This window comes from Idiotropiscis lumnitzeri, chromosome 4 (genome assembly GCF_059441095.1).
Source record: "Idiotropiscis lumnitzeri isolate Australia: NSW breed Sydney's pygmy pipehorse chromosome 4, RoL_Ilum_1.0, whole genome shotgun sequence".
Taxonomy (NCBI): Eukaryota; Metazoa; Chordata; class Actinopteri; order Syngnathiformes; family Syngnathidae; genus Idiotropiscis; species Idiotropiscis lumnitzeri.
This window is the reverse complement of record NC_142394.1, coordinates 23,356,896-23,381,254: the sequence shown is the minus strand read 5'-3', so window position 1 is coordinate 23,381,254 and position 24,359 is coordinate 23,356,896. Positions and strand designations below refer to the sequence as shown.

General features: G+C 40.4%; 2 protein-coding genes across 2 annotated transcripts; both read right to left on the bottom strand.

Annotated features, from left to right (window-relative positions):
- Positions 1-65: 65 nt before the first annotated feature.
- Positions 66-14,555, bottom strand: atl3 (atlastin 3). The gene is made up of 14 exons (XM_088292531.1): positions 14,366-14,555; positions 11,857-12,069; positions 10,539-10,673; positions 8,774-8,878; positions 8,244-8,294; positions 7,906-7,962; positions 7,740-7,832; positions 7,524-7,662; positions 7,090-7,217; positions 6,910-6,966; positions 6,772-6,843; positions 5,707-5,898; positions 4,531-4,770; positions 66-1,833 (listed from the first exon to the last, which is right to left on the bottom strand). The coding sequence occupies exons 2-14, from the start codon at positions 12,058-12,060 to the stop codon at positions 1,771-1,773; spliced, it is 1,536 nt and encodes a 511-aa protein (XP_088148657.1). The 5' UTR covers positions 12,061-12,069; positions 14,366-14,555; the 3' UTR covers positions 66-1,770.
- An 839-nt stretch (positions 14,556-15,394) lies between these two features.
- LOC148338629 (uncharacterized) lies at positions 15,395-24,244 on the bottom strand. Its single transcript, XM_088294411.1, has 5 exons — positions 24,138-24,244; positions 22,727-23,308; positions 21,450-21,571; positions 20,844-20,899; positions 15,395-18,548 (listed from the first exon to the last, which is right to left on the bottom strand). The coding sequence occupies exons 2-5, from the start codon at positions 23,294-23,296 to the stop codon at positions 18,196-18,198; spliced, it is 1,101 nt and encodes a 366-aa protein (XP_088150537.1). The 5' UTR covers positions 23,297-23,308; positions 24,138-24,244; the 3' UTR covers positions 15,395-18,195.
- Positions 24,245-24,359: the final 115 nt, after the last annotated feature.

Here is a 24,359-nt window from a genome sequence, read left to right as displayed (position 1 = left end):
CCAAAATGTTCCTTTTCTTTTCTGCTTGTCGATTGTTTTGAAACAAAGGCTCAAACGTCCAAATCGAATGTTGAATGATCCATTTTTTTATTTGCTTCGTCACCAAAGTGCAAATCTACACTACGTCCTTCTGCAGCACAATCACACACTTTTTTTCATCATCATCCTTTTCTTACATGTTAATAATTTTACTGCCATTTTGAATATACTGCATAAAACTTGCTAACGCACTAGCATTATAAGTACAGTAAATTCATCATCCAGAGGGGCTAATTCAAAGAGGCTGCAAAAGCGAAGCTAAATCTTTGGCTAGCTGGTCACTACATCATTAAGTTAGGCGATGATGTTCGTCAATCAATAGAACCTTTGGAGTTGTAAACATCGCAGAAAGCACTTCCTATAAATAAATTCTAAAAAATATCTACTCTCCTGTATCAAAATCTATGTCATGAAACATAAAGGGAACGATCACCAGAAAATTTGGAATGCATGATTTTTTTTCTTTTTTTAAAACCACAGTGAACCCCCACAAGATTGTAGTTCAACATTTCCAAAATACACCAATATGCTATTTTTTTTTATTTTAAGTATGAATTTCATCTTGGTGTTAATGTTGACCGGATTGATGAGCTTCACTTGGACAAATGTAGTGCTTTGCCCCCATTTTGGGACCATTGTAACGGTTAAACTCAGCTGAAGAGTTTTTGTTCGACAAAAAAATGTGTCTTGTCAACATCTCGGTGCCATCCTGAGGTCAAGAAACCACGTGACATTGAGTTGATCAGCTTCATTTAGACATTAAGATCTTTCTGGCAAGGAATTATGTCGAAGTGACTTGGGGATTCGACAAACGGTGCTTTGCTGCCATTTTGGTGACAAGGAACTATATTAAAGTATCATCAAGACCTTATCAAGGAACTCTATTGAGCTGATTTGAGGAGCTCGATTTTGAACAAATTAGTGCTTCGCTGCCATCTTGGTGGCAAGGAACTTTGTTGAAATGAGTTGAAGGGCTTAATTGAGACTAAAAAAATGGTGGTTTGCCATTTGATGCCAATGAACAATGCTTAAGAGAGGTGAGGAGGTCTACTTAGACAAAAGTAGTGTTTTACCGCCACCCCTGGCATATATAGGGAATTCTAAATATCTTAATTTTGGGGGGCGTCAATTACTGGCCTATTTTGGTGAATAGGGGTTCACTGTATACTGTTGCCTCAGTTGGTGCTGCTGGGCATGCCACAAAGTGCATATTGTAACAATCTCCTTGTTGCTACTTCAATGAAAGTGCCCAACTGAACATGAACAGGAATGTTACATCTCCATCGAGATTGGAATGAGCTCAAAGCACAAGGTAAAAGAAAAAGAAAAATAGAGCCGCTAAAATATGCATATAAAAGCTCCAAAAGCCAGCCATCTTAGAAGAATCCCGTAACCGTTGGAAAGTATTTCTCCTGATAAACTTTTTGTAAACGCGGCAGAATGAACAGAATGTGAGATGCTTTCAAAGCAGGCAGCTTTTGCCAGTGCGGATTTGAAATGACATGTCCAAATGCAGATACGACAGATGCTGGCATTTTGTGTAAAAAACAAAAAAACAAAACAAATCTCTGTTGTGCTTTTTTTCTTCTTCTGTGTTGCATGTGTGCAGCTTTCTCCCAGAGAAAGGGGTGGGTTGGGGTGGTCCAATGATAAGGCTTTCGTGCTGAATGCGGGTCTGTGCTGTGCGCAGCTCGGCGTGGCGTAGACATGACCAAAAGCCTTGCAGGTCCTCTAACTGGATTTCTTCACGTTAGCGAGGCTTTGCCCTCTCGACTTGTTCAGCACCACCGTGGCCTGACAAGAGAAAAAGACAACAGTTCATTTCACAATTTCGCATACTGGTGCCCTGACTTACAAACTTTAGTCGGAATAGTTTTTCAATTTAGGCCCAATTTCATTCATTTTGTGCTCGAGCCAGGAAAGGAAGCATATGTGGCCTGTTAACTAAGAGTTAAAGTGGCGAGATATTGATTCTAGAACAGGGGTGGGCAAACGTTTTGGTTGGTGGGCCACAATGGTTTCTACAATTTGACATAGGGGGGCCGGACCAGGAGCAGATGGATGGAGTGTTTTGGTCACCACCTCATCGGAGAAAAAACATTTCATTTTAAATGAAAATGAAAAAAAAGCATTACAATAAAATGTCTTTAACACAGTACAGTATTTAGAAAATAAAACATTCAACAAGGTTTATTAATTTTTAGTTTATTCAATTTTTTTCAAGTTCGGCGGGACGGATTAAAACGTTTAACGGGCCGCATGTGGCACCCGGGCCGTAGTTTGCCCACGCCTGTTCTAAAAAGTGGTTCAAATGTTTAGTCTGGTAGATTAATTTTCCTTTTGCAAGGGAACTCAAGGCAAACATTTTCTTTGCAATAATATGTTCTAGGTGCTCCCACTTTGTTAAACGCCATATTCTGATTAATATTGTACTAATGGAATAAAAATTAAGCAGAACAATTCATTGGTTTCCATCCGTATCAGGGGGCGTACACCACGCCTTCCGCTGTCGACTGAAATTGACGTCAAAGTGCCCTCGGGCTCGTATTCCGAACACCACAGCTCCCCCTTTTTCTGGGTTTGATCTTGTGATGCTTGCAATGCGAACACGCGGGGACTTTCGAATCAATTTCAGTTGAGAGCAAAGGGCAATATAAGTGTACTAGCCAGTATACTAGTAGGCTAGTGAGGTATTGACTGTCTGTTTGTTTGCTTAGATTGGCTTGGCTTGACGCGCTGGCGGCTTTGCTACCTGTGATTGCTTTGCGATGTTATTCACCAAAGAGTCCATGAGTATCTTGTTAAAAGGTTAGGTTTATTTATCAATCGTCAATATTAAAATCGATCTAAAACACCATAAAGTTGCACACGCTCCGCCCAAGCGGTCAAAAACCTGTATGCCCTTCAAGTCCGTACCTGGGCCTACCTTCTTGCTCTTCCCTTTTATATAATCAGTCAGAGCGCCACACAGTGCTCAACAAAAGTAATACACACGCACACACATTTGACCCCTATTTGGCGTCTACAATAAGCATTGTTCTACATTAACAGGGGCCACCATGACGTGACTGTGTTGGGCCACTGACGCAGGCCTGATTGGCCCAGTAAAAATGTAATGAATGAATACGATGAAATCAATATGAAGTATTTTGAGTTTTATCCACCTAATTTGCTCAAACATCATTGACCTTTTTAAATTGCAGCTGCGGATGCAAACAAATGCCCAAATGTTTAATATAGCACCCGAATGAGGACATTTCAGCCTCCGAGGGAGGATGAAAATTGATAGATTAATCTGCATAATTCTTATTCAAAAAAAAAAAAAGTAAGAATATATAATAGAAACTGAGTATCATGTTTAGACCAGTGGAGGCCCACAGAATTGGTGTAATAAGAGATAGTAAATTACAATACAATAGCATTTTATTTATATAATGCATTTCACAAAAGCTGCAGCTTTAAAAATAAATACATAAATAAATTTAAATATAACATCACATACTGTACTGTGTACATGATCTTAATATTTAGCATTTGAGGGGCTCAGTTTAATGTGTTCATATCTCGCTGCTGATATATTGGGAAGTAAAGGCACCATTGTACTCGGACTGGCTTTTGCTTTTTTTCCCTCACAATGTTGGCTGTCTGAACCTTGATTTGATGACGCCCTACTGCTTTGATGTTGCTTGCATGTCGTGCCTTGTGGGCCTTCAAAGTATGCATGCAGCTCTGTGACAAATATCCAAAACAGGGAGCTGAACTTAGCTGCCAGCAAATCACATCAGTCGCAGAGCTGAACTCTGATTAAACTCCGCAGTCGGCCAAGGCCAGGTTGCTTTCTAGATTGTTGTGACTTGACTTTTTATTCTAATGGCGTCTGATTAAATCCAACAAATATGTTTGTTTCAAGTCAAACAGCCTTCATTTCCACTGGAGAGGAAAGAATCATTCCTTATTTTTGAGGTGTCCATTCATATACGAACGTTTGGGAAACTGCTTTCTACAAATAACCTGACACTCAGGATATGAGAGCACTGTTTATTTGTGATAACGGCGTATTAGATTGTCTACGTTTCAGAAGGCCTGAAATGACCCAATATAGTCTGCGAAAACACGGCGGCTTACGCTGCGAAGCATCAAAGGTTTTGCTGCTCTGCTCGCTCTCTTGTGACTGAGCAATTGGCAGACGACCTAAGAACAACCTTTCGCTACAAAGCACAATTCAGTGTTAACATGAAATGGAACGCAGTAAGCCACCCGGAGATTGCAGCTCACCTATCACGGATTACACAAACTTTGTCTCCAATGTGTTTAAATAGGTTTCAATTTGATAACTTGCAGCACATGAGATGGCTATTTTAAGTCTTATAGTATGGTGACGTATTTTCTATAGATTTTATGCTTGCAAATGTATTTTGTTGACATCCATCCATGAATTTTGCAAACCTTGTTGCCAAATTATCAAATAAAAACCGACAAACGTCATCTGACCTGCTCCAGCACGGTGCCCGCCGCCTGGTCGATGGCTCCGCCCACGTCCCGGTAGCGGCCCGAGTAGCGGATGAAGGCCCACGTCAGCATGGACATCATGACCAGGCCCAGGACGCAATCGCACACCAGGGCCAAGGTGGACAGGCCCACGAAGAGCAGCACGCCCGACAGCACGTACAGGAGGCACACCAGCACGAAGAGCACAGCCGGAGTTCGGAAGGCGCTGAACAAATTCTTCGACTTTCAAAGAAAACAAAAAATCTGATTTAGACAGACATTAAAGCATGACTACTTTATTACTGATTAATCTGATTAATGAAATTTAAATAAAGAAAACAAGAGAGAGAAGACCGTTCAGATTCAGACACTAAATGGAAAAGATTCTTGGACTTAAAAACGATACACACGAAAATACACATACACAGAAAAAAAATAATAATAATAATTATTATTATTATATCAAGAACAGCAACGCCAACAAATTGATCCGTAGTGAATTGGACTATTTTTCACTTCATTGGTCTGAAAATTATTATCTTTTGTTCATCTATTTCTGCTAGCAGCATATAGTGACGGGCAGCAAAATTCCCAGTGAAGTGAAAAAAAAAGTTCAAAATTTGATAAAACCATAGAGAAGAGCAGGTGTACAATCTTGCCAAATTTAAATGATTAAAAAGAAAATTGTAATCACTCTTCCGCATTTCTCGTCATGACTTTTTGGAAAACATTTCCGACCTCTTCACTCTTTCGCTTTTCTCTTTGTGACATGCGCGCACTTAAGGCTAAAGCGTCAAGAAGGTTATCCGAAGGGAAGCTGTATTTTAGCTAGCTAGCCAACTGCATGTCGCATCAGATAACTACAGAGGCAAAGGAAGGCGTTGAAGTTCATCGGACTCAAACGTTTTCGCCAAAAATCATGAAAACTGAAACAGCAAAACAGTTTGACGCTCTCCACAATTCAGTACGGCAGTTCTTACTCTTTGCATGTTTTTTGCAATTACCTTCAAATATGTGTAATGCACGCACAAAGTAATCTAAAAATTCAATTTACATGCTCTTTAAATTTTCTTCCACCTGATGCCATTCATCCCTGCACCACTGTGACCTGCGGCAACCACGCAAGTGGCTCGCATTGATTGCCTCGGCCGGCTAACGAGCGCAAAAGACGTCGCTGACCTCGTTGTGCTTGCTGAACGATTCCCACATCTCCTCCAGCTCCTTCTCCAGTTGCTCTTGGTAGCGGTCGCAAAACTCCTGGCCGCCCATCTTCTTGGTGGAGGAGAAGGAGTAGAGAGCTTCCTTGAAGTAGAACTGGTGCTTCTCCTCCAAAGATTCGGGAGACACGTAGGGCAAGTCTCCACCACACATCTGAGAGACCAAAGGAGGATTTTCAAGTCGGAAGATTCCAGTGAAATTAGCACATTTCAGCTCATAGAAAAGAAAGTGCACCATATGCCAAGTTCTAGAAAGTACCATCTTTTTATAAGAGCTATTCCGTCATTTCCGATACCGTTTGACCTGTTCAGCGATGCAGGTATTTGGAGCCTAAACTAAAATTTTTATTAAAAAAACCATGGCAATGAAGCGAGTATGATTATATTACCTAAAATAGAATAATCCTTAAACGCTTAAAAAAAACTGTAACTGATTGAGAAATAAATTCGTAAAATAAGCAAAATTATTTTCCAATAGCACAGAAAAATATTTCTACTATTACGAGATTTCTTAACACAAGAAAACATTCACAACAAAACTGCTCTAAAAAAAATAAAAATACATCATGAAATGTGGAATAAACAACTTCATTAAAGCAACTTCTTACATAACTTCAAATAATATCTGCTAAAACAAAAGGCAAATTTGATAAGCTCTCATAGAAACACGTCCGCATACACTGTAAAATCTGCGACAAAACAAAAAAAAGGTCATGAAATGAAAAACACTCATTCAAGGAAAATCATTGAGCTTTTACTTGTTTGGTGCTTTTACACTTTCAAGGCACTCAAAATACTTTTTAGAATAGCACTTAATTTATTTTTTAGTTAATATATTTACTCTTACTGGTACTTTAGGAAAAATTATCTACCAAGAGAACAGGAAAATAATAAAACTGACTTCTTAAAACAAGGGAACATTCGCTGCAAGACCTGATCTTAAAAACAACGTCGGGGTATTTTTGTTCCGTGTTAACAACGCAGTTAGGAGAGTCCTGTCCTGATGCACCATGAACCATGAACCAACCTTCTCCATGTTCCTGTAATACTGATCTTTGCTTGCTGCCACGGCGGCCAGGTTGTTGGCCTCGGCTGTCGCCTGGCGGGACAAACAGACATCTCAAAACGAGCCAAACGTGACGAGAGAATCTTTTTTCGCACTTACCATGAGCATACTCTTCGGCTGGGGCAAGTCCTCTCCCTGGTAAATCTTGATGTAGGCCTGATGAGAAAAAGATGACAGTTTCCACATGGGACGAGCTGCTTTTCAAGTTCGGCATTGACCCAAACATGAGAACACGAGAAGGGACACACAGGACCACACCGAAGATTGAGAGGCTGTTACCTTGAAGTACTCGAGCAGGCCTCTGCAGGTGACTTTGTTTCCATTGATTTCCTTCTCGGCCAAGTTGTCAGGATGCAGCAGAGTCGGGATCAAAATCATCAGCTGCGCTTTGAACTCTGGTGCCACCGCTGAAAATAAACAGAAGATAGACGTTGGTGCCACAGGCACGTTTTACAGTCAACTTCAACCGGGGGGGAGAAAAAGAACTTGAAGTAAGCACGCCTCGCTTCTTATTTGGAGAAGTGTGCAAGGAAGTCTTTTTTCTGTTCACTTAAAGTGACGGTATGTGATATGGCTTCTTGACAGTGAGTGAATGAAAATGGGCACTCAAGAATACTATTAATAAGCATAAACGTGTGGATGAATGTATTCATTCACTTTACAGTGTAAAATACTTACAGGGGGAAGAAGAAGAAAAAAAAAAGACTCCTCACCACTAAGTTGTCCCTCAAAAGAAGGGCTTGTGGCAACTTTCAAGCCAGGGTGCGGTAGCAGGAAGCAGGAAATGTTGGTGAAGCACGAGTGGATGTGCTCCCTCACCGTTTGCAGCTCCTCGTGTTGGGCCTCCTTGACCTTCGAGAACAAAGCAGGGAAGTTCATCTCCCAGTGGAACCAAAGCTTGCTCGCATTTGCGTCTGCATTTGTGTTACCTGCAACCGCGTATCCAGGAATTCGTTGCCTCCTTTAAAGCCGTACGTGTACTCGTAAGGGAAGCTCCAGTCGCGGATGAGGAACATCAAGGACTGTAAAGGGAAAAAGAATTTGAAATCAAATGCAGCAAAAACTAAATGTCGCAAAATGTAGCAGATGTCATACCTGGAAGGGCTTCAGGAAGATTTCATCCAAGGCCAGGCGGCCGTACTCGGTGAAAAGCTGCGGATGGATAGATGGCAAGTCAGATGATAAGAAAATTAGAAGAAAGAAGTCAAATTAAATTGTCAGAGTAGTCAGAGCAGCAATATTCACACCTTAACACTCATATTATTAAAAAAAAAAAAAAAAGAAGAAAACATCAATAAAACACCATTGATGAGTTTAAAAAAAAAAAAAAAATCTAATCTAAAGGAAAAAAAAAATACTAACGATTTCAATGTTATATGTTGTGGATATGCTCGAAGCAGCAACACGCACGTGAGTTCAAATTATAAACAAACCTGAAGCTGCTGCAGGTCATCTTCCTGAATGTTCTGGGACAGATTGTAGATCTACAAACAAGAAACAACGCTTGTATTACACAAAACTGGATTTATTCATTTTTTTAGAATATACCGCGTGTACTATATGCAAGTGATTACCATACACGTTCATGAGCTGTGGAATGTGATCCATCTTTACGTCATTGGTCAGAAAATTATTATTTATCCACAACAAATATTCTATCTTGGTTCATCTACTTATGCCAGCAACATCGTGACAAGTGTGACTTCTTATGACATTTTCGCTTGGTGGTGGGCTGTAAGATTTTTCTCATTAAGCCTTTGTTGAATTTTGCTTTTCTGCTCTTTGTTTCATAAAATTGTGCAAAAACTACCGAAACACGAAACAGCTAGCATTCAATAGTTTATAGAAGGTCAAATTGGGTGTGTGAATTTCAGGTTCTTCCAGTAATGTCAACTTTTTGTGAGTATTGTATGTGCGCTGACTCAGAAATGTCCGCAAGCACGTCTCTATGTTATGTAATCACCTGAATGGAGCTCGTCATGGTGCTGAGGGCGAAGATGGTGGCGCAGTCTTTCACTGTGGACTGGTTATCAAATGCTCCCTGAGTGTCCATCAGCACTACTGCCACCTGCAGGAAACAAAAGAAGATGCTTGACAATCCACATTCTTCCACTTTTATTTCTCCGGAATTATGATTTTTATTTTTTAAACTACCAATAATGTCTTTTGCTCATCAGCTGCAGCTGTTGTGAACTGTGCTATCTCATATATTATTGGTAGGGCTGTCAAAATTAAAGCATTAACTCAGGTAATTAATCCCAAAATTTTTAACTCGGTTAAATATTTTAACTCAGATTTACTTAAAAAATAATTAGCATACTTTGCAAGTACTGTGCCATATTAGCTGTCTTTAGCACGTCTCAGAACAAAACACTGTGTTTAAGTTACCACTTGGCCTTGCAAACCAACACTGCTGGAGTGTGGCGCTTGTGGGCAGTTTTGAGAAATGTTTCAAAAATAAATGCCTGTAAAGATGTCTCCTTTTAGATCGTAGTCAAGAATCTAAGAAAGCTATTAGAACAGTCTTTGAATTAAATATACTTGATATTTGGTGATTTTGCATCAATTCCAAGATATTATTCAAGTAAATATCTGTTATAAGTTTTGCAAAAAATGGTAGTTAAAAAATGTGATTAATCACAATTAATCATGGATTTTTTTGTGATTAATTAGTGAAAAAAAATAATCACTTGACAGCACTAATTATTAGATATTTGGTGGCCGACAAGGCAAATAAATACTCTTCCACTAGATGGCAGAAAATATCTAATTAACCTGTGTAGACGCCTTTTGCCATTCATAATCCAGAATAACAACTTTGCGTTCAACTAAACAGGATCAAATTTCCTACTCTGGATATCCGTGTCTTGAAATAAAACAAGACCATTATCATTTTATCATATATTCCTTCTGTTAAAAACAAAGGCATTTTGGGATATATTGGGAGATTGTACTGAGGTAAACACTAAAAAGAATTTCAGTCAAATTAGCGGCGAGTGTTAGCTAGTTAGAAAGAAAATATCAGAAAAAGCATCGGTATTTTATTTGTGGTTAATCAGAGTCACTTTAAATTGCCTCAGATTTGTGCTGACTTGCGTTTGACATGAGTCTAAATCTGATTGGTTCAAACTAAACAGACACATTCCCAGTTACAAAAAGGTGTGCACACTTGTGCAACCATATTCTCACACTGCAATCAGTCACACATGCTTACTTTTACCTGCGGAAACGTTTCATTTTGTGTTGCTCAATTGCGTTGTACAGGCTAAAGGTCACATTCATGATAGGAATGGTTCTATACATTGATATCAAAAATTGGCCTTTTGAACAGGGGGTGTGAAGACTTTTTATCGTCACTGCACTTATCCTACAAGTGAGGACACAGATTTAAGTAACTTACTGCCGTTTGAGAATTGATTCGACATCCTTGATAAGGAGGCGACTAGTGCGGGACAAATGCCGAATAGTTCGGGATAGTAAATATTAGTAGTGGAACATAAATGCAAATTTGTAAGGTTTAATTGCATACTAGTAGGCCACTAGTGCCAGCGAGTCGACTGTAAGCCGCTTCTTAACATTTTGTCTCATTCACGTATGAACATGATGACAAAAAGGAGGCTGAACTGCTCATACGTCTCCTGCCTCGCATCTCATCGTGTTGCGCAAGCGTACGTAACATTCTAGCAGTTGTCCTGTTCTGCTTCATGTGGACGGTGCACGGTGACCACCTCGCTTCCATCACTCTTCTGGATGGGGAAGACCTCGCTCCAAATCTGGATGCCAGTCGTCTCCGGTTCAGAGCCGCCTCGCCAAGAGAAGCCCGTCAGAGGCTCATCGTCGTTACCCAGCCACTTTTCGTCACCCTGTGGTTACACGATGGCGAGAAAAAGGTGAGGTCAAACTACCATGTGTGTCACCTTTTGATTGACTCATCTTTGATAGGTTGACTGTGGATGCAGACACACAAATGCGATTAGAGTTATACTATTAGCAGTAAAGCCAGTAGTGCTACGAAAACAATACGAATCAGCTGGTTGGTGCGCTCCACCCTGTCATCTCGAATAATTTCTTGACAGCAAACTTGTCAGTTCACATGTTGCAACAGGGAGGGGCAACTGCGTGTGACTCTGTAGTTTTGGTGTTCAACCTTCAGCCTTATGCACATTACGATCCAAGAATACAATGAAGACGAGGAATAACCAGCACTTTATTTTCACCCTTCACTTTTAAGATTCACTTTAAACTGCAGATCCAAATGGCCAATTCTGAGTTAATGCCAAGCCAATATTCTCATTTCTGACTTTTCATGTAATTTTAGCAGATAGACTATTAGATTATATTAGATTAGATATAGATTAGATATAGATAGATATATAGATCGATAGATAGATAAAAAATATTAGAATTCAACACAACTGCTTCCCATTTACACCTGAGAATTTGACACAGTGAAGGGAAAAGGTCTAATGTCTAATTGGGCCAATTTTGGACCGTTTCGCCTAGGGGTGTACTCACTTTCGTTGCCAGTGGTTTAATGATGATAAGACATTAATGGCTTTGTATTAAGTTATTTTCGGGCTAAGAACATGGTATCATGGTAACAATGTATAATTTATTCCATGTTGACCCTTGAAAAGATAGTATTTACAAAAACGTGAGGACTCTATTGACTTTTGTGAGATACTGCAGTCAAAGTAAAGGTTAAAAAAAAAAAAAAAAAACAGTGTACCACCGGAGACCTCATTCCACATTATTATCTAGCTCAATCTCATGTCAGAAGTGCAACGTAACGAAGTCTTGGCTGATCCCGTGGGATATATTCTAGGCAGTGGCGGCAACAAGTGAATATATTTCCATCGGGCTAACGTAGTTATGTGTAGGTATACGAGCAATAATATGCGAAGTGGCATCCATTTTCGTCAATTTAGCAGGGTTGTAAAAAACACTGTTAAACAAAAAGTGATCCCTGCCTCTTTTGAGAGTTTTCGGTATGCGGGAAAATCAGAGGGAAATTCTTGGACGCCCGTGAGCCCTGGTGTCACTCACCTTCCTGTACATGTATCGCAACATGAAGTCCAGCAGGAAGCTCTTGCCCTTCCTGAAGGCGCCAGCCACCGACAGCACCACCACATGCTTGTCTCGCACGTCCGGGGCCAAGAGGACGCGTGCGAGCGCTTCCTCGTCCAGCGTGAAGGAGTGCTCCTCCTTGCACACCGTCACGATCTGAACCGGGCCCGGCGTGCTCCCCATTGCTGCTGACTGTAGGAACAACCACATCATCATAAATCATCCAGATTATATCAGGTCTTTTGGAATGTGCAAAATATAGCATTAAACCAAGGACATCACAGGATAAAAACAATAAATTGGAATAAATATTTTAATAAATAAAATGTAAAAAATAAATTGGAATGCCCATTTTTCTCACTGTTATAATATTAAACAAATACTAAAGGATTAAGTATTGCAAAACCGCCAAAAGTTCCGCCTGTAATTCAGATATTTTTTTTTATTGCTATTAACAGACCACAAAAGTAGTTGGGTTAGTCATTATATATTCTTAAATTAATGAGTCAATTAATCAGTCGTCTCAATTTTTTTTTCTGTCCGACATTGAAATCAGCATGGTCCAAAGAAAAAAAATTAATACTTAAAAAAAAAATACTAATAGTAATTTACACTATTGCCAGAAAATTATGTATATTGTGATTTTTACGTGAAATTTCAGATTTAAAAACTTGATGTAAGTGTTACGCCACATATCCAAGTTCATAACACAGTACATCAATTAAAAATTTGCAAATTCATAACTTGGATTATAATGTCATATATTAAATGAATAATTTATGTTGTCAATTTTTTAAGAAACTATTATTTTATCACGAACCCATCAATTAATGGGATAAAAACTGATGGCTGAAAGTGACGCTATGTAACTAATTGTAACTAGTTAATTTGATGTCAATGTACAGTTGGCTAATGGGTTTCATATGACAAACTATGAAGAATGTCACAAGTTCATTGTAGTTGGCAAAATTGCACGAGTTTCATGTTGCCACTGGCGCCAAGTTCAAAGGACGTCAACGGCAAACCACACGTTCTTACGCCGCCCAGCAAACGAGTTCCTTGCTCGCTGTTTGTAACCCCGAAAGCGCCTGTAGATGACCCCATAAAAAGAAGAACGTTAGGAAGCCTTCTGGACAAGATATAATTAGCTACGCAATTCACACTCACTCGGTGACGGCGCAACGCACACATGTTTACAATGCGCACCTCTGTATCATTCAGTAAATGTGAATGCCCCAATGAGTGTCACACTGTTTGGCTTCCGGCTATGCGGCGCACTGTGGATTGGACAGCCTTCAAGGAGCTCTTTTGTTGTTGGCACTTCAGCAGAGGAACAAGTCAGCGCCCACCATGAGGAGCACAACGAGCGCTTTCTTGCTTGGAAAGACGATTTAAGCAATTAGGTCCACATATTAGTACACTCTCATCCTCACTAGTAGTACAATTCAGCACACTAACAGGACAAATGTGCGTTGCTCACGTTATTTCACTACTGTAGGACAACTTCATGTAACTACGTAGAGCGATGACTTGGCACTGATAGTACTATGTGCGATATTAACTTCTAAAATATTAGAATGTCAATAGTAGTACTAGTAGCACGCAACTAGTACTCAAGCAGTTTTTCTTCACGAGTAACGTAGTTGCTGTAGTTGCACTAGTATGACAAAGTTGTGCTGCTAGTGAGGACAAAGAGTGCACTAATACATGGACATTAATCACCACTATTTTACGACTATTATTGGGCATTTTGGCACTACTGGTTTATCCAGGAAGATACTAGTTCCTGACACATGTCTAATAGTTGGGCCTAGCACTGTTACTAGTGCTGCACAGCACTACTGGTTTTAATAGTTACCAGTAATGCACAGTCGCTGTACTAGTCAGCTGCACTGTCTTACTAGTTAGGACAAAGGGCACACTAGTACATGGGCCTTAAGTTGGATATCAAGTATATGGAATAAATGCTCCTATGGCTTTCCATATTTTGACTTCCCAAAAAAACAAAAACAAGTGAACGCACCAAACGGGTGTGGTCCTCAGAGGTAACGTGCCAACATTTCTGAGCACTGAGTTCGTTGGATGCAATGTACTCAATATCAAATTGTGGATAGATTCAAGTTAGTCGTTCATGACGTCCAGTTCCGCACGCACGCGCACACCCCCCCCCACACACACACACTGACACAAACAAGAAATCGAAGTTACATGTCTTTTTCTGCGCTTTCCTCCATTAAACCGCACTTTACTCGTTTTCGCTTTGTTCGAACACATCGGACATCAAAGCACAACTGACGTATCCAGTAAACATTGATGAAACTTTGAGCAAACTATTATCTAGCGCCATTGATCATAAAAAATGCGGACGACAATAACGACTGTAGAGAGAAAGGCTAACATTTATTAGCCGTTTTTAGCAGTAAATCGCGACGAGAATTTTGCACAACTCACAGCATCGTTGCAATTGAAGTTTTACAGGAAACTTTACCTCGACTGTGACTTTGTTTACCTCGCTTGAAATGTTGTGTGAAAGATCTTAAAAGTCTTCAAAATGTTTCAAGACGAACTGGTAAGATTAGAGGAGCTCGCTGCAACGTAACTTTTTTTTCCTCTACGACACTGGCATGAAAACAACCATGTCAATTTCGTCCAAGTGGTAATCTTGCACAGTTCCGGGTTTAAACCCGCGCAAGACCTGACGGGAAATTGTGTTATGGCTCACATTTAAACTATTGGATCAGTCAGTCTAAAAACTACAACACTCATCATGCATCATAATAATATTTTACATGGGGAATGTAGTTTTTCTTGTATAGTGTACAGTGTACACTATGGGAATCTCGGTCATGTGTTTTGGTTTTACGCAAGGGGATTAGGCTGTTAATTTTTTTAAAAACAATATTTAATTTGCCTTTTAAAAATGCCCAAATTAATCACTAAATTCAAAAAGTGTTGGACTATAACATAACACGTGGCCTTTTTGGAAATGCTGGATATTTACAGTGGATACTGTTTCTAAATGTATAGAATACAGTTGTCAATATATCCGTGATTCTATATATTATCGCAGCTCTTAAATATGAGAGGAGTTTTTGCATTTTTGGGTAAATGTTTCAGCAAAATTAAAATTTAGTTTGATTCTATAACATAACTCCCAAATTACAAATGTAAATGCTTTCATTGAGAGGATTTATTTACAGAAAGCAAAAATGGTCAAAATACCCAAAACGTTCATTTCTTTTATTATTTTGTTCTTTTTTTCCCTTTTCATAATTTATAACAAAAATCCTTGTGATGTCAAACTTCAACTGTCTTCTTTTGATGTTCTGGTAAATGAACCTAAAAGATACACAGCTGTAAAAGTGAAAAAAATGCAAATGTGATGAAAAGTACATGTTACGGTTCAGAAAAAAAAAAAAAAATTTTATTTTATCATAGCACTAAAATAATAAAATACAAGTCCATCATCAGAAAAGATGTCAGATTAACATGAACATATCTCAAGAAAATATATAAAATTTGCATTAATAAGTTACAAAAAGGTAATTTAGTAGCTATAAGTATTGCAGCACATGGAAATTAACTTATTAAACCTAAAAAAATCAAATAGTCACAACAACTAAATGACATTTTATTTGTTAGATTAAAAAAAACTTTAAGCAAAAATAGATTTCCCTTGAATTCAGATGAACAATCAGGTGCACCCTGAAAAGCACAAATTTGACAAAATGGCAGTGACCACAAATTGAAAACTGTACGCTACTCGTACTCCTTGTGACATCATAAAATTCTATTTATTAACATCTGCACATTTTTAACAGGACAAATTCTATTTTGCCTCACTAGCAACATGTAGTCATTCTAGTAGTACACCTAGTGTACTAGTAGTTGTCCTACGAGCACACCCAAGTTGTGCTACTGGTGTCCAAAAATAACGCAAAGGCAGGAATGGTTAAAAGAAAAAAAAAGTTTTACCTAAGCCACAGTTGTTCAACTAGTACACATTGTTCTTCGTTGTTTCGAGGGAAAGCTGTAGTGGAGAAAAACTTTTATAGTTTTATTCATCAAATAGTGCACTTAATTTTGTTACCAGTGAGGAAATAGATGGCACTAGTACATGACAACCGAAACACGCGTACGATATCGATTGAATGTTTAAATGTCTTTCTGCAGTGGTGATTCATTGTTGTATAAAAAAAAACCCATAACTCATCTGAATTCAAATGATGGTATTTCATCTGCATGTTTTGGAGGGCAGTCGGTGATAGTACCAATGATATACTAGTATTTAGTGACTGTACGAGTATACAGTATAGTGTCTACTATATAAATAAAGTTGCATTGTATTTTATACAGTACACAACAGAAGTTCGCTCCATTTTCAAGGACTGTACCGTCATCTGCTGCCCCCTATTGACTTTTTAGCTCGAAAACGATACAGAAATATATTTGAGCATTCACTTGATATACTACTAGTGCACCGATGTGTCCATGTACTAGTAGGCACTTTGTCCTCATTAGTAAGACAGTTGAGTTCACTTGGAGCAAGACTGTCTCGTGAGAAATGTTTGGTTTTTTTCCTGCTACTGTATGACTTCTGCAAGCTAGTAGAATGACAAAGTTGAACTAACAACTACATGTTACTGAGGTAAAACTGTGCAGTAGTTAACATATGCACACCACTAGTTCTTTTGGTTAATAGATACGGCATAATAGAATTTTACAATGTCCCTGGAAGATGATAATTTACATTAAAAACACACCCCAACGCCCAGTTTCTCCGCCCCTGATTCAGTAGCCGCGCTGAGTGAAGATCCAGAGTCATTTTCAAGCAGCCAGACCGCACAGTCTGAAACCCAGATGTTTCAAGTTCTGTCTTTTTGCCGTGTTGGAAAAGATTTGAATGAGATTTATTGATTTTTGAAGTAACAAAAATATGTAGTTAGTAGACAATTCTTCAAATGAGCTTGTGACACTAAGAAATGTGGCGACTCAAAATTAGGAAATCTAGAAAGATTAAGCAGCATTACATGAGTTGGAAGAACCTCTTCCGTTCCTGAGGATGACAATGGAAATCTGTTGGGTCATTAATTCCATATCCTTGATATCAAGCTCACGGGCCATGTACGAGGTCAATATACTCTTTTTCCTCACCAGTAATACAATTCAGTCACCTTGTGGAGCAGGCGTGGGCAAACTACGGTCCGGGGGCCACATGCGACCCGTTAAACATTTTAATCCGGCCTGCCGAACTTGGAACAAAATTAAATGAATAAACCTTGTTTGTGTTTTATTTTTTAAATACTGTGGTTTTTCAAAGACATATATTTTGTTGAAATGCTTTTGTTCACCTTCATTTAAAATTAAATAGATTTTTTTTTCTCCGATGAGGTGAGGTTACCAAAACACTCCATCCGTCTGCTCCTGGTCCGGCCCCTCTGTCATATTTTAGAACCCATTGTGGCCCGCCAATCAAAACGTTTGCCCACCCCAGGTCTATATCCTACTCGTGTACCTCATTTTCCATATGTACTATACTAATTGTCCATTCACAGTTCAAAACAGTTGCAGAACGGAAGGTGGACAAGTCTGTCTTCCAAGTAACATTTTTCTCCACTACTCGTGCCAGCGGCACTAGCTATCTATATCTATCCATATAAAATCATTTAAAACCAGCAGAATAATGCAAATTCAAACGTGGCACAAGTGGTGAATATAATTATTGTATTAGTATTGACTATGTCTGACAAGTGACTTTTGTGTTCTCTAAGCAATGTTTTTTCTATTAGTGTGGCCGGCTAGTATGCAACTAAACCTTACTAGCAAATTACCGAGAAGCACCAAGTCATACTAATAGAACCAACTAGTAGTTTAGTGACTCCAAAAAACCTTACCAAAAGCCGTACCAGTGGCCTCCTCATCAAGGATAACAAATAAATGGTCCAATGGCACGAAGCACGTCTCCCGCATTAGTAACGTCCTCATGAAAAACTTGGACTTAAGTAGTAGTACAACCGAGCCGCTTGTGAACTAGTGTGGGCTGACTTCATTTTTGTCATTTTGCAGGACAGCTATTTAAACGACTAGGCACGTGTCACGCACGAGGTGAGTCCCAATCAAGGATATGGAGTAAAAGTTTGCTGCCTGGAAAACACTGGTTAACATGTGTCCCAAAATGATGTACGTTTGAGCAAGTGCTTGAACACAAATGATACAGTTCTAGACTCTATCCTATCCTATCAGAAAAACCTACAAGTTTGCAATCATTAGGCAGTGATGTTGTCGCCGCTAAGGATCCAGCAATGACCAAAAACGTTTTTAATATCCACTACCCGCTAAGTCCAGCAGCGAGCCAGCCGCCTCCTGCGCCTCGGCATCCAGCTGCAGGATCTCCACCGTCTCCAGGTCCAGCTCGGTGTCGTCGGGCAAGACCAAGTACTGATACTCGGGGGACTGATAGTAGTGCAGCTCGATGTAGCCGCTGTCAGCCAGTGGGTCTTTGTCCAAGTCCCCGCCGAGATCCTCCGCTTGGTATTCCACTGGCTCGATGGCCACGAGCTCCTCATGCTCCGGGGTCAAGGGGAAATCCGGGTGCTCGGAGAAAGCGGGATTATCCCGGCTGGGGGTGTCGGGCGAGGGGGCGGACAGCATCAGGGTGTGAGGGAGGCAATCTGCAAGGGACAAAATGATCATTTGAAGCAACCATAACACAACATTTCTTGACACAAAACTGCTTTAAGATGGCAGCAAAGCACTACTTTTGTAAATCTGAAAACTCTCAACTGAATGATCCTATGCAACGCAACTTTATTTGTAAACTGAATTTCACAACAGCTGCTGCTGTAACAAAGTGCTTAACATAAAGAGTTCCTTGACCCCAAGATGCCATGACATAGTAGCAAATTACTATTTTGGTCTGAATGAAACATTCAACTTTTACCTCATCATGTCCTTCCAATATTAACACAAACATTCCAGTGCACTTTTTATTTAAATTTTTTTGGCCAGTGTGAATTTGTGAATGCTGAACTGTCGCTGTTGCTAAAAAAAAAAAAAAAAGGTCGCTAGATGGCGGCAAAAACAGCAAATAGGTGAGTTTGTCAGACAACAAAAGAGGATAGGTTACAAAAACAAGAGGTACACAAATAAACCATTCTGGCGCAATGAAATGAAATTGCTATTTTTCCCACGACACCTGATGATCTCAATCACAAAAGCCGAGCACGGGAGGCACATTTCACAGAGAAAAGTCGAAATCATTTGTAAACAAGCTCTTGATGAGCAGATATGGAGGCCCGCGTGTAAAAGGCGGGCCACATTAAGGAGGCTATTGGCGCGTTACCACGGAAATAGAAGGTTGTCGTCATGGCGATGGAAGGCAAACACAGGAACAATGTCGCATGCTGAGAACGTCGGCGAGAGGCTGAAAAGGCGGCAGCAGTAAAAGTGACAACCAGCGCTGTTTCACCACTGATAAAATATCCTATAGGCTCAAATTCATAAAGGCTCACAGACGGGTGAGTGGGTTTCAGTTTACTCATTACCAGTGGTGAGCGGGCAGGACCAGCAAGGCAAAAACATTATCAGAAGCTCTGAACTATTTTCTCAACCTACATTTTGAGAGTTGTTTCAAGAAATCATCGTCCTTAACACCCAACAGTCAACAATATTCGAAGCATTTCTATTGGCTGCACTGCTTTCAGTACGCTTATGTACAAGTTTTTTCCAATCAGATTCCAGCCTCTATTCATTGTCAAGTCAACCTAATCTGCCAAGAAATTACGTTTCAGATTCGTCCTCACCAAGGTTGAAATATTTTTAGGATTTTTCATTATGGTATACATGCTGTATTTTTATTTCCCTTTGACTTTTTTATGTTTTTCAAATTAGTTAGTTTTAAGAGTGGGTTTACTGGTTTTTATTGTTTGAAAAGGACAAAAACTGTCCATAAATCATATATAAGAAAGAATTTTTTTTTTTCCATAAGAGCCCAAAAGACCTATGACCCCATTGCCGATGAATACAAATATTTTCCCTGCAATAGTTTCTTTAAATTTGTTTTATTACCGGAGGTTGTTTCCGAGGTTTTATTGTAAGTCTCGTATTTATTTCTTTTTCAGTTTGTGATTTTTTTTTCAACTCTTGCAATCATAGACAGTGGACTCTGCTATTTGCAGTGACGGGGCCCACACCTGAGCCCGAATAATTGTAAAAAAAATAAAATAAAATTTTAAAACCATGAATGAGCGGTGGATCAGGTAAAAAAAAATGCAAATAAGCGTGTTTCCAAGAGTATAAATGCCCAATAAGAAATCCACAAATATGTGAATGCCAAACTGCGAATACGCGAGGTACACTGTATTTCATTCATTTGCATTAAAAAAGAATACCCTTTGTAATAATTTAAAAAAAAAAACGTTTAAAAAAAACAAGAGTACCCTTGATATTCACTCAATGGCCTCAGCATTTTTTAGTCTTCAGCTGGTTAGAATTTTGACTAGCAAAATACATCTACAGCGATCAGCACGTGGTGGTTGAGCTGGATGACTGAAATGATTTTCGCTGAAGTAATAATATCCATCCATCCATTTTTTGTACTGCCTCTCCTCAAAAGGGTCGCGGCCGTGCTCGAGCCGATTCCAGCTGGGCGGAGTACACCCTAAACTGGTTGCCAACCATCCGCGCTCACACTCATACCTAGGGGCAATTTAGAGTGTACAATCAACCTGGCATGCATGTTTTTTGGAACGCGGGAGGAATCCGGAGTACCCGGAGGAAACCCACGCAAGCACGGGGAGGACATGCAAACTCCACACAGGAAGGCCGGAGCCGGAACCGAACCCACACTCTCGACACTGTAAGGCCATCGTGCTAACCAGTCGGCCATAGTGCCCATAACAAATAAAGTCAGTGTTTCCAAAATGTTGCCACCAAAATCCTCAGATTTTGGAATGAGTCTAACTAACCTGACATTTCCATGGAGTCGCACACTGCAGACACGCCATAGTCGACACCTTCCAACCTGGAATAACATTACAAACAAAACAAATGGAAAAAGTATCTCGCATTACGAGCATAATTGAACCACTTAGAACAAGAGTGAGTTAAGTCCATTCAGTCACTAAAAAGTAAATAGCAGAAAATTAATGATCTTTAGTGGTTTAAATATTACTAGGTTGATCAGTGCACTTTAATAAAGGGATGTAAAAATGTCTAAATCAAGGTTTAATTCCAGTTTTGAGATTTAGGGTGCTCAGCACTGCTGGGTCAACTCTCATTTCTATGATGGAAGCATCCCAGAAAGTAAATCGTGCTTTAGCTTAGGTGCCAGTACGTCAACATATTTGTATAAGTGCTTGTCATTCATCAGGTTTCATAACAATTTGTTCAATTTGATGGCTGCTTGGACTTTTCAGGCAAGCTTGGTGACTCTGCCAAAAATGACATAAATGGAGTTAGCCCACTCTTGTTGACAGTGCCTGAAAACATCCCACAGACGATGTCAATAAATGTAACGGACTCAATGTGGGCGACTTCATGATGAAATGGGAACTAAGCGTGATTGGACTTACAGGGCAGGTTTGTTTACGAGGCTGCTGCTGTTGCTGTGGTAGGCGTGCGTCTTCCGAAGAACTTCCAGCAGCGACGCTCGATGCTCTGGATTCACGCGCCACAGAGATCCTTTCCCGGCCGACTGGAAGCAACCAAGGTGATGTTGGTCAGAGTTTGGAATTTCTTAAGTAATGAGTTCATAATTATTCAAAAAGCTTGATCTAATTAACTTTATATGACTTGAGTTTGACTCTTTTGTTTATATGTTCAGGTTGATCAGTGCAAAATCAATTGAATCATTTTTTGTGCTGCCTTGCAATGATAATTATTCATCTATGATGGGTGGGGCATACCGACCCCGATTTACCATTATTTTGTCCTGGAATAGACTGGTCGTACGGGAGTTCCCCCAAAATTTCCGATGGCCACCACACCATCCAGAATAAAATATCATGATTGAGCATGAGCAAGTAAGAGTCGTTACTAAACAGTTTAAGTCCAACAATTGACCCTTGTGGCACGCCGTAATTGATTCACATACTTTTTTTTTTCAGGAACATCAAAAAAATGTTTTCTTAAGTCAATAAATTACTTCCATTCATTTAGAGGGGAAAAGATACAGAGCCCCTTAGGGGACACGGAAGAGAGAGAAAAAAAAACTTTGCATTCCCTCGCAAAATCTTTGCGCTCCCTTGCAAAGATTGCAGGGAACGCAAACTTTGCGAGGGAATGCAAAGTTTTTGTTTTTTTTTTTCGAGTGAATGTTTTTTTTTTTTAAATACGCGTTTATGTACTTCCGGGTCATCTTCCGTATAAACAAACGCAGCAAAGATGGAGTGTGTTCACCCGTGGGCGAGTTTAATTGAATTTTACTTTGAAATTGGCTTGAAATACAAAGAAATAAAATCAGTTCTGGATATTAAGCACGGTTTTCAAATAAGTGAAAGACAGTTCCAAGCCCTCCTCCATGATTAGTGCCGCCTCCAACGTACTGTCGTCTCTTGAACAGCAGCGCATTCGAGGCAAGGTTAGTCAAACTGACCCGGAAGTACATAAACGCGCATTAAAAAATAAATAAATAAACATTCACTCGAAAAAAAAACAACTTACAGGGCAGGTTTGTTTATGAGGCTGCTTTGCAAGGGAACGCAGTCTTTGCAAAGGAACGCAAAGATTTTGCGAGGAACGCAATTTTTTTTTTCTCTTCCATGTCCCCTAAGGGGCACCGTAAAAAGATGACTTGAGACATGCACACTAGATTTTTTTTTTCTGTAAGGAGGAAGTGCAACGCACCCACCTGACTTTTGTCTCTTTCCATGCGGCAGAAGCTCTTGCTCAAAGACAGATTGTGCCGGACTGAGTTTCTCCATCCCGCGCTGGCTGTCCTGTAGTAGGGGAACTTGTCCACAATCCAGCCGTAAATGTCCTTCACCGGCAGCCTCTTATCCGTTGACTCCTCTATAGCCATGAAAATCAGGCTGCTGAAGGAGTACGGCGGCTTGGAGGAGGCGGGATCTCGTCCGGACTCGCCTTGGGGCTGAGGCGGCGTGGCTTTGGGGAGCGGTTGGAGCGGGAGAAGGTTGCCCCGTTGGTGCAGCCAACTGAGACACGTCAGGTCGTCCTGGTCCCACGTGTTCAGGGGACCCTCCAGGTGATGGGACGGCGTGCAGTTGGAAAGGGGAGAGCAAGAGGAGGAGGAGGAAGATGAGGAAGAAGATGGGAGCGACTCGGCTGTGGTCGGCGACGGCGGGAAGGAGATGGGCGACAGGGGAAGGGAGGTCATGTGACACGAGGCAGAGAAGGGCCCCCCAAAAGCGGTGGGACACGGGGACAACGGCACTAAGGTGTGGCACAGGTTCTCCATCATTCACCGCAACCTCTGCAAAAAAAAAAAAGAAAAATGTCACCACCAAGAATTGAGCTGCTGATAACTAAAGTGGGCTCACTCCATTTTTGTCATGTCCGATTAATCCTGTTCTAAATCATGGTTCGGTACACATTTTGGGACAACATCCCATTAAGTGAGATTCAGAGATTAGAGACACCACCGAACAATATTTAAAATTTTTGAGGTAGTGTGTCAGGAGATTTTCTTCTGCCTTGACTCAATAAATGTTGGGAAACTCTTGGGTGTACCAAAAAATAAATATGTAAAATCACTCATTGGATGGACACAAATTTTGGGCAGACTTTCCATTGATGCATTAAATGTACTATTTCCATGTAATATGACATAATTGAGTTGGTCAAAGACAGAAACACACACATAAACAAAAAGCTACATTTTCCATTGAGTTGAGGTCTGGAGATGGACTTTCGCCCACTTCAAAGCTTCCATTTGTGCCTTCTTGCAAAAATTTAGGTAGTTACCCATTTGCTTCAGCTTCAATTCTGATGTGCATCCACTAGAACGTTCAAAGTCCAGAGTGTGCTCATGGCAGTCCAGGCAACAGGCTATACAGGTGCAGGCCTCACTCAACAAGACGTTATCGTGCACGAGTGTTTGTGTCTTACCATGCGCACTGCGCGCCTTCGAGGCACAAAGCGGTTCAAATGGCAAATGGCGCCGCAATCTAAAGTTTCAGTCCCCTCTGTGTAGTCAAGAATTTGAAGCCGCCCTTTTGCTCTCAGGTGAGCCACCAGCTCCTAATTGTTGACTTTAATCTGTTCGTGTGTGCGAATAAAATTCAATTATACTTGAGACTCACCCGAGCGGCCCGTCAAGTTTCGTCTTTGTCAGGATTCAAGGTGGATTTGGGAGACCCGAAACTTGGAACCGGAACGCCTCTGTCGCTCTCCCCTCTCTCGCTCCGTGTACGTTGACTTGTGGTTTGGGTTGCCATGGGAACCGAAAAGGACGCTTTGCAGGCGGCGCGTAACCGGCTGGCAGGCGTGCGCGCACCCGATTACAGCGTACAGCATCACAAAAG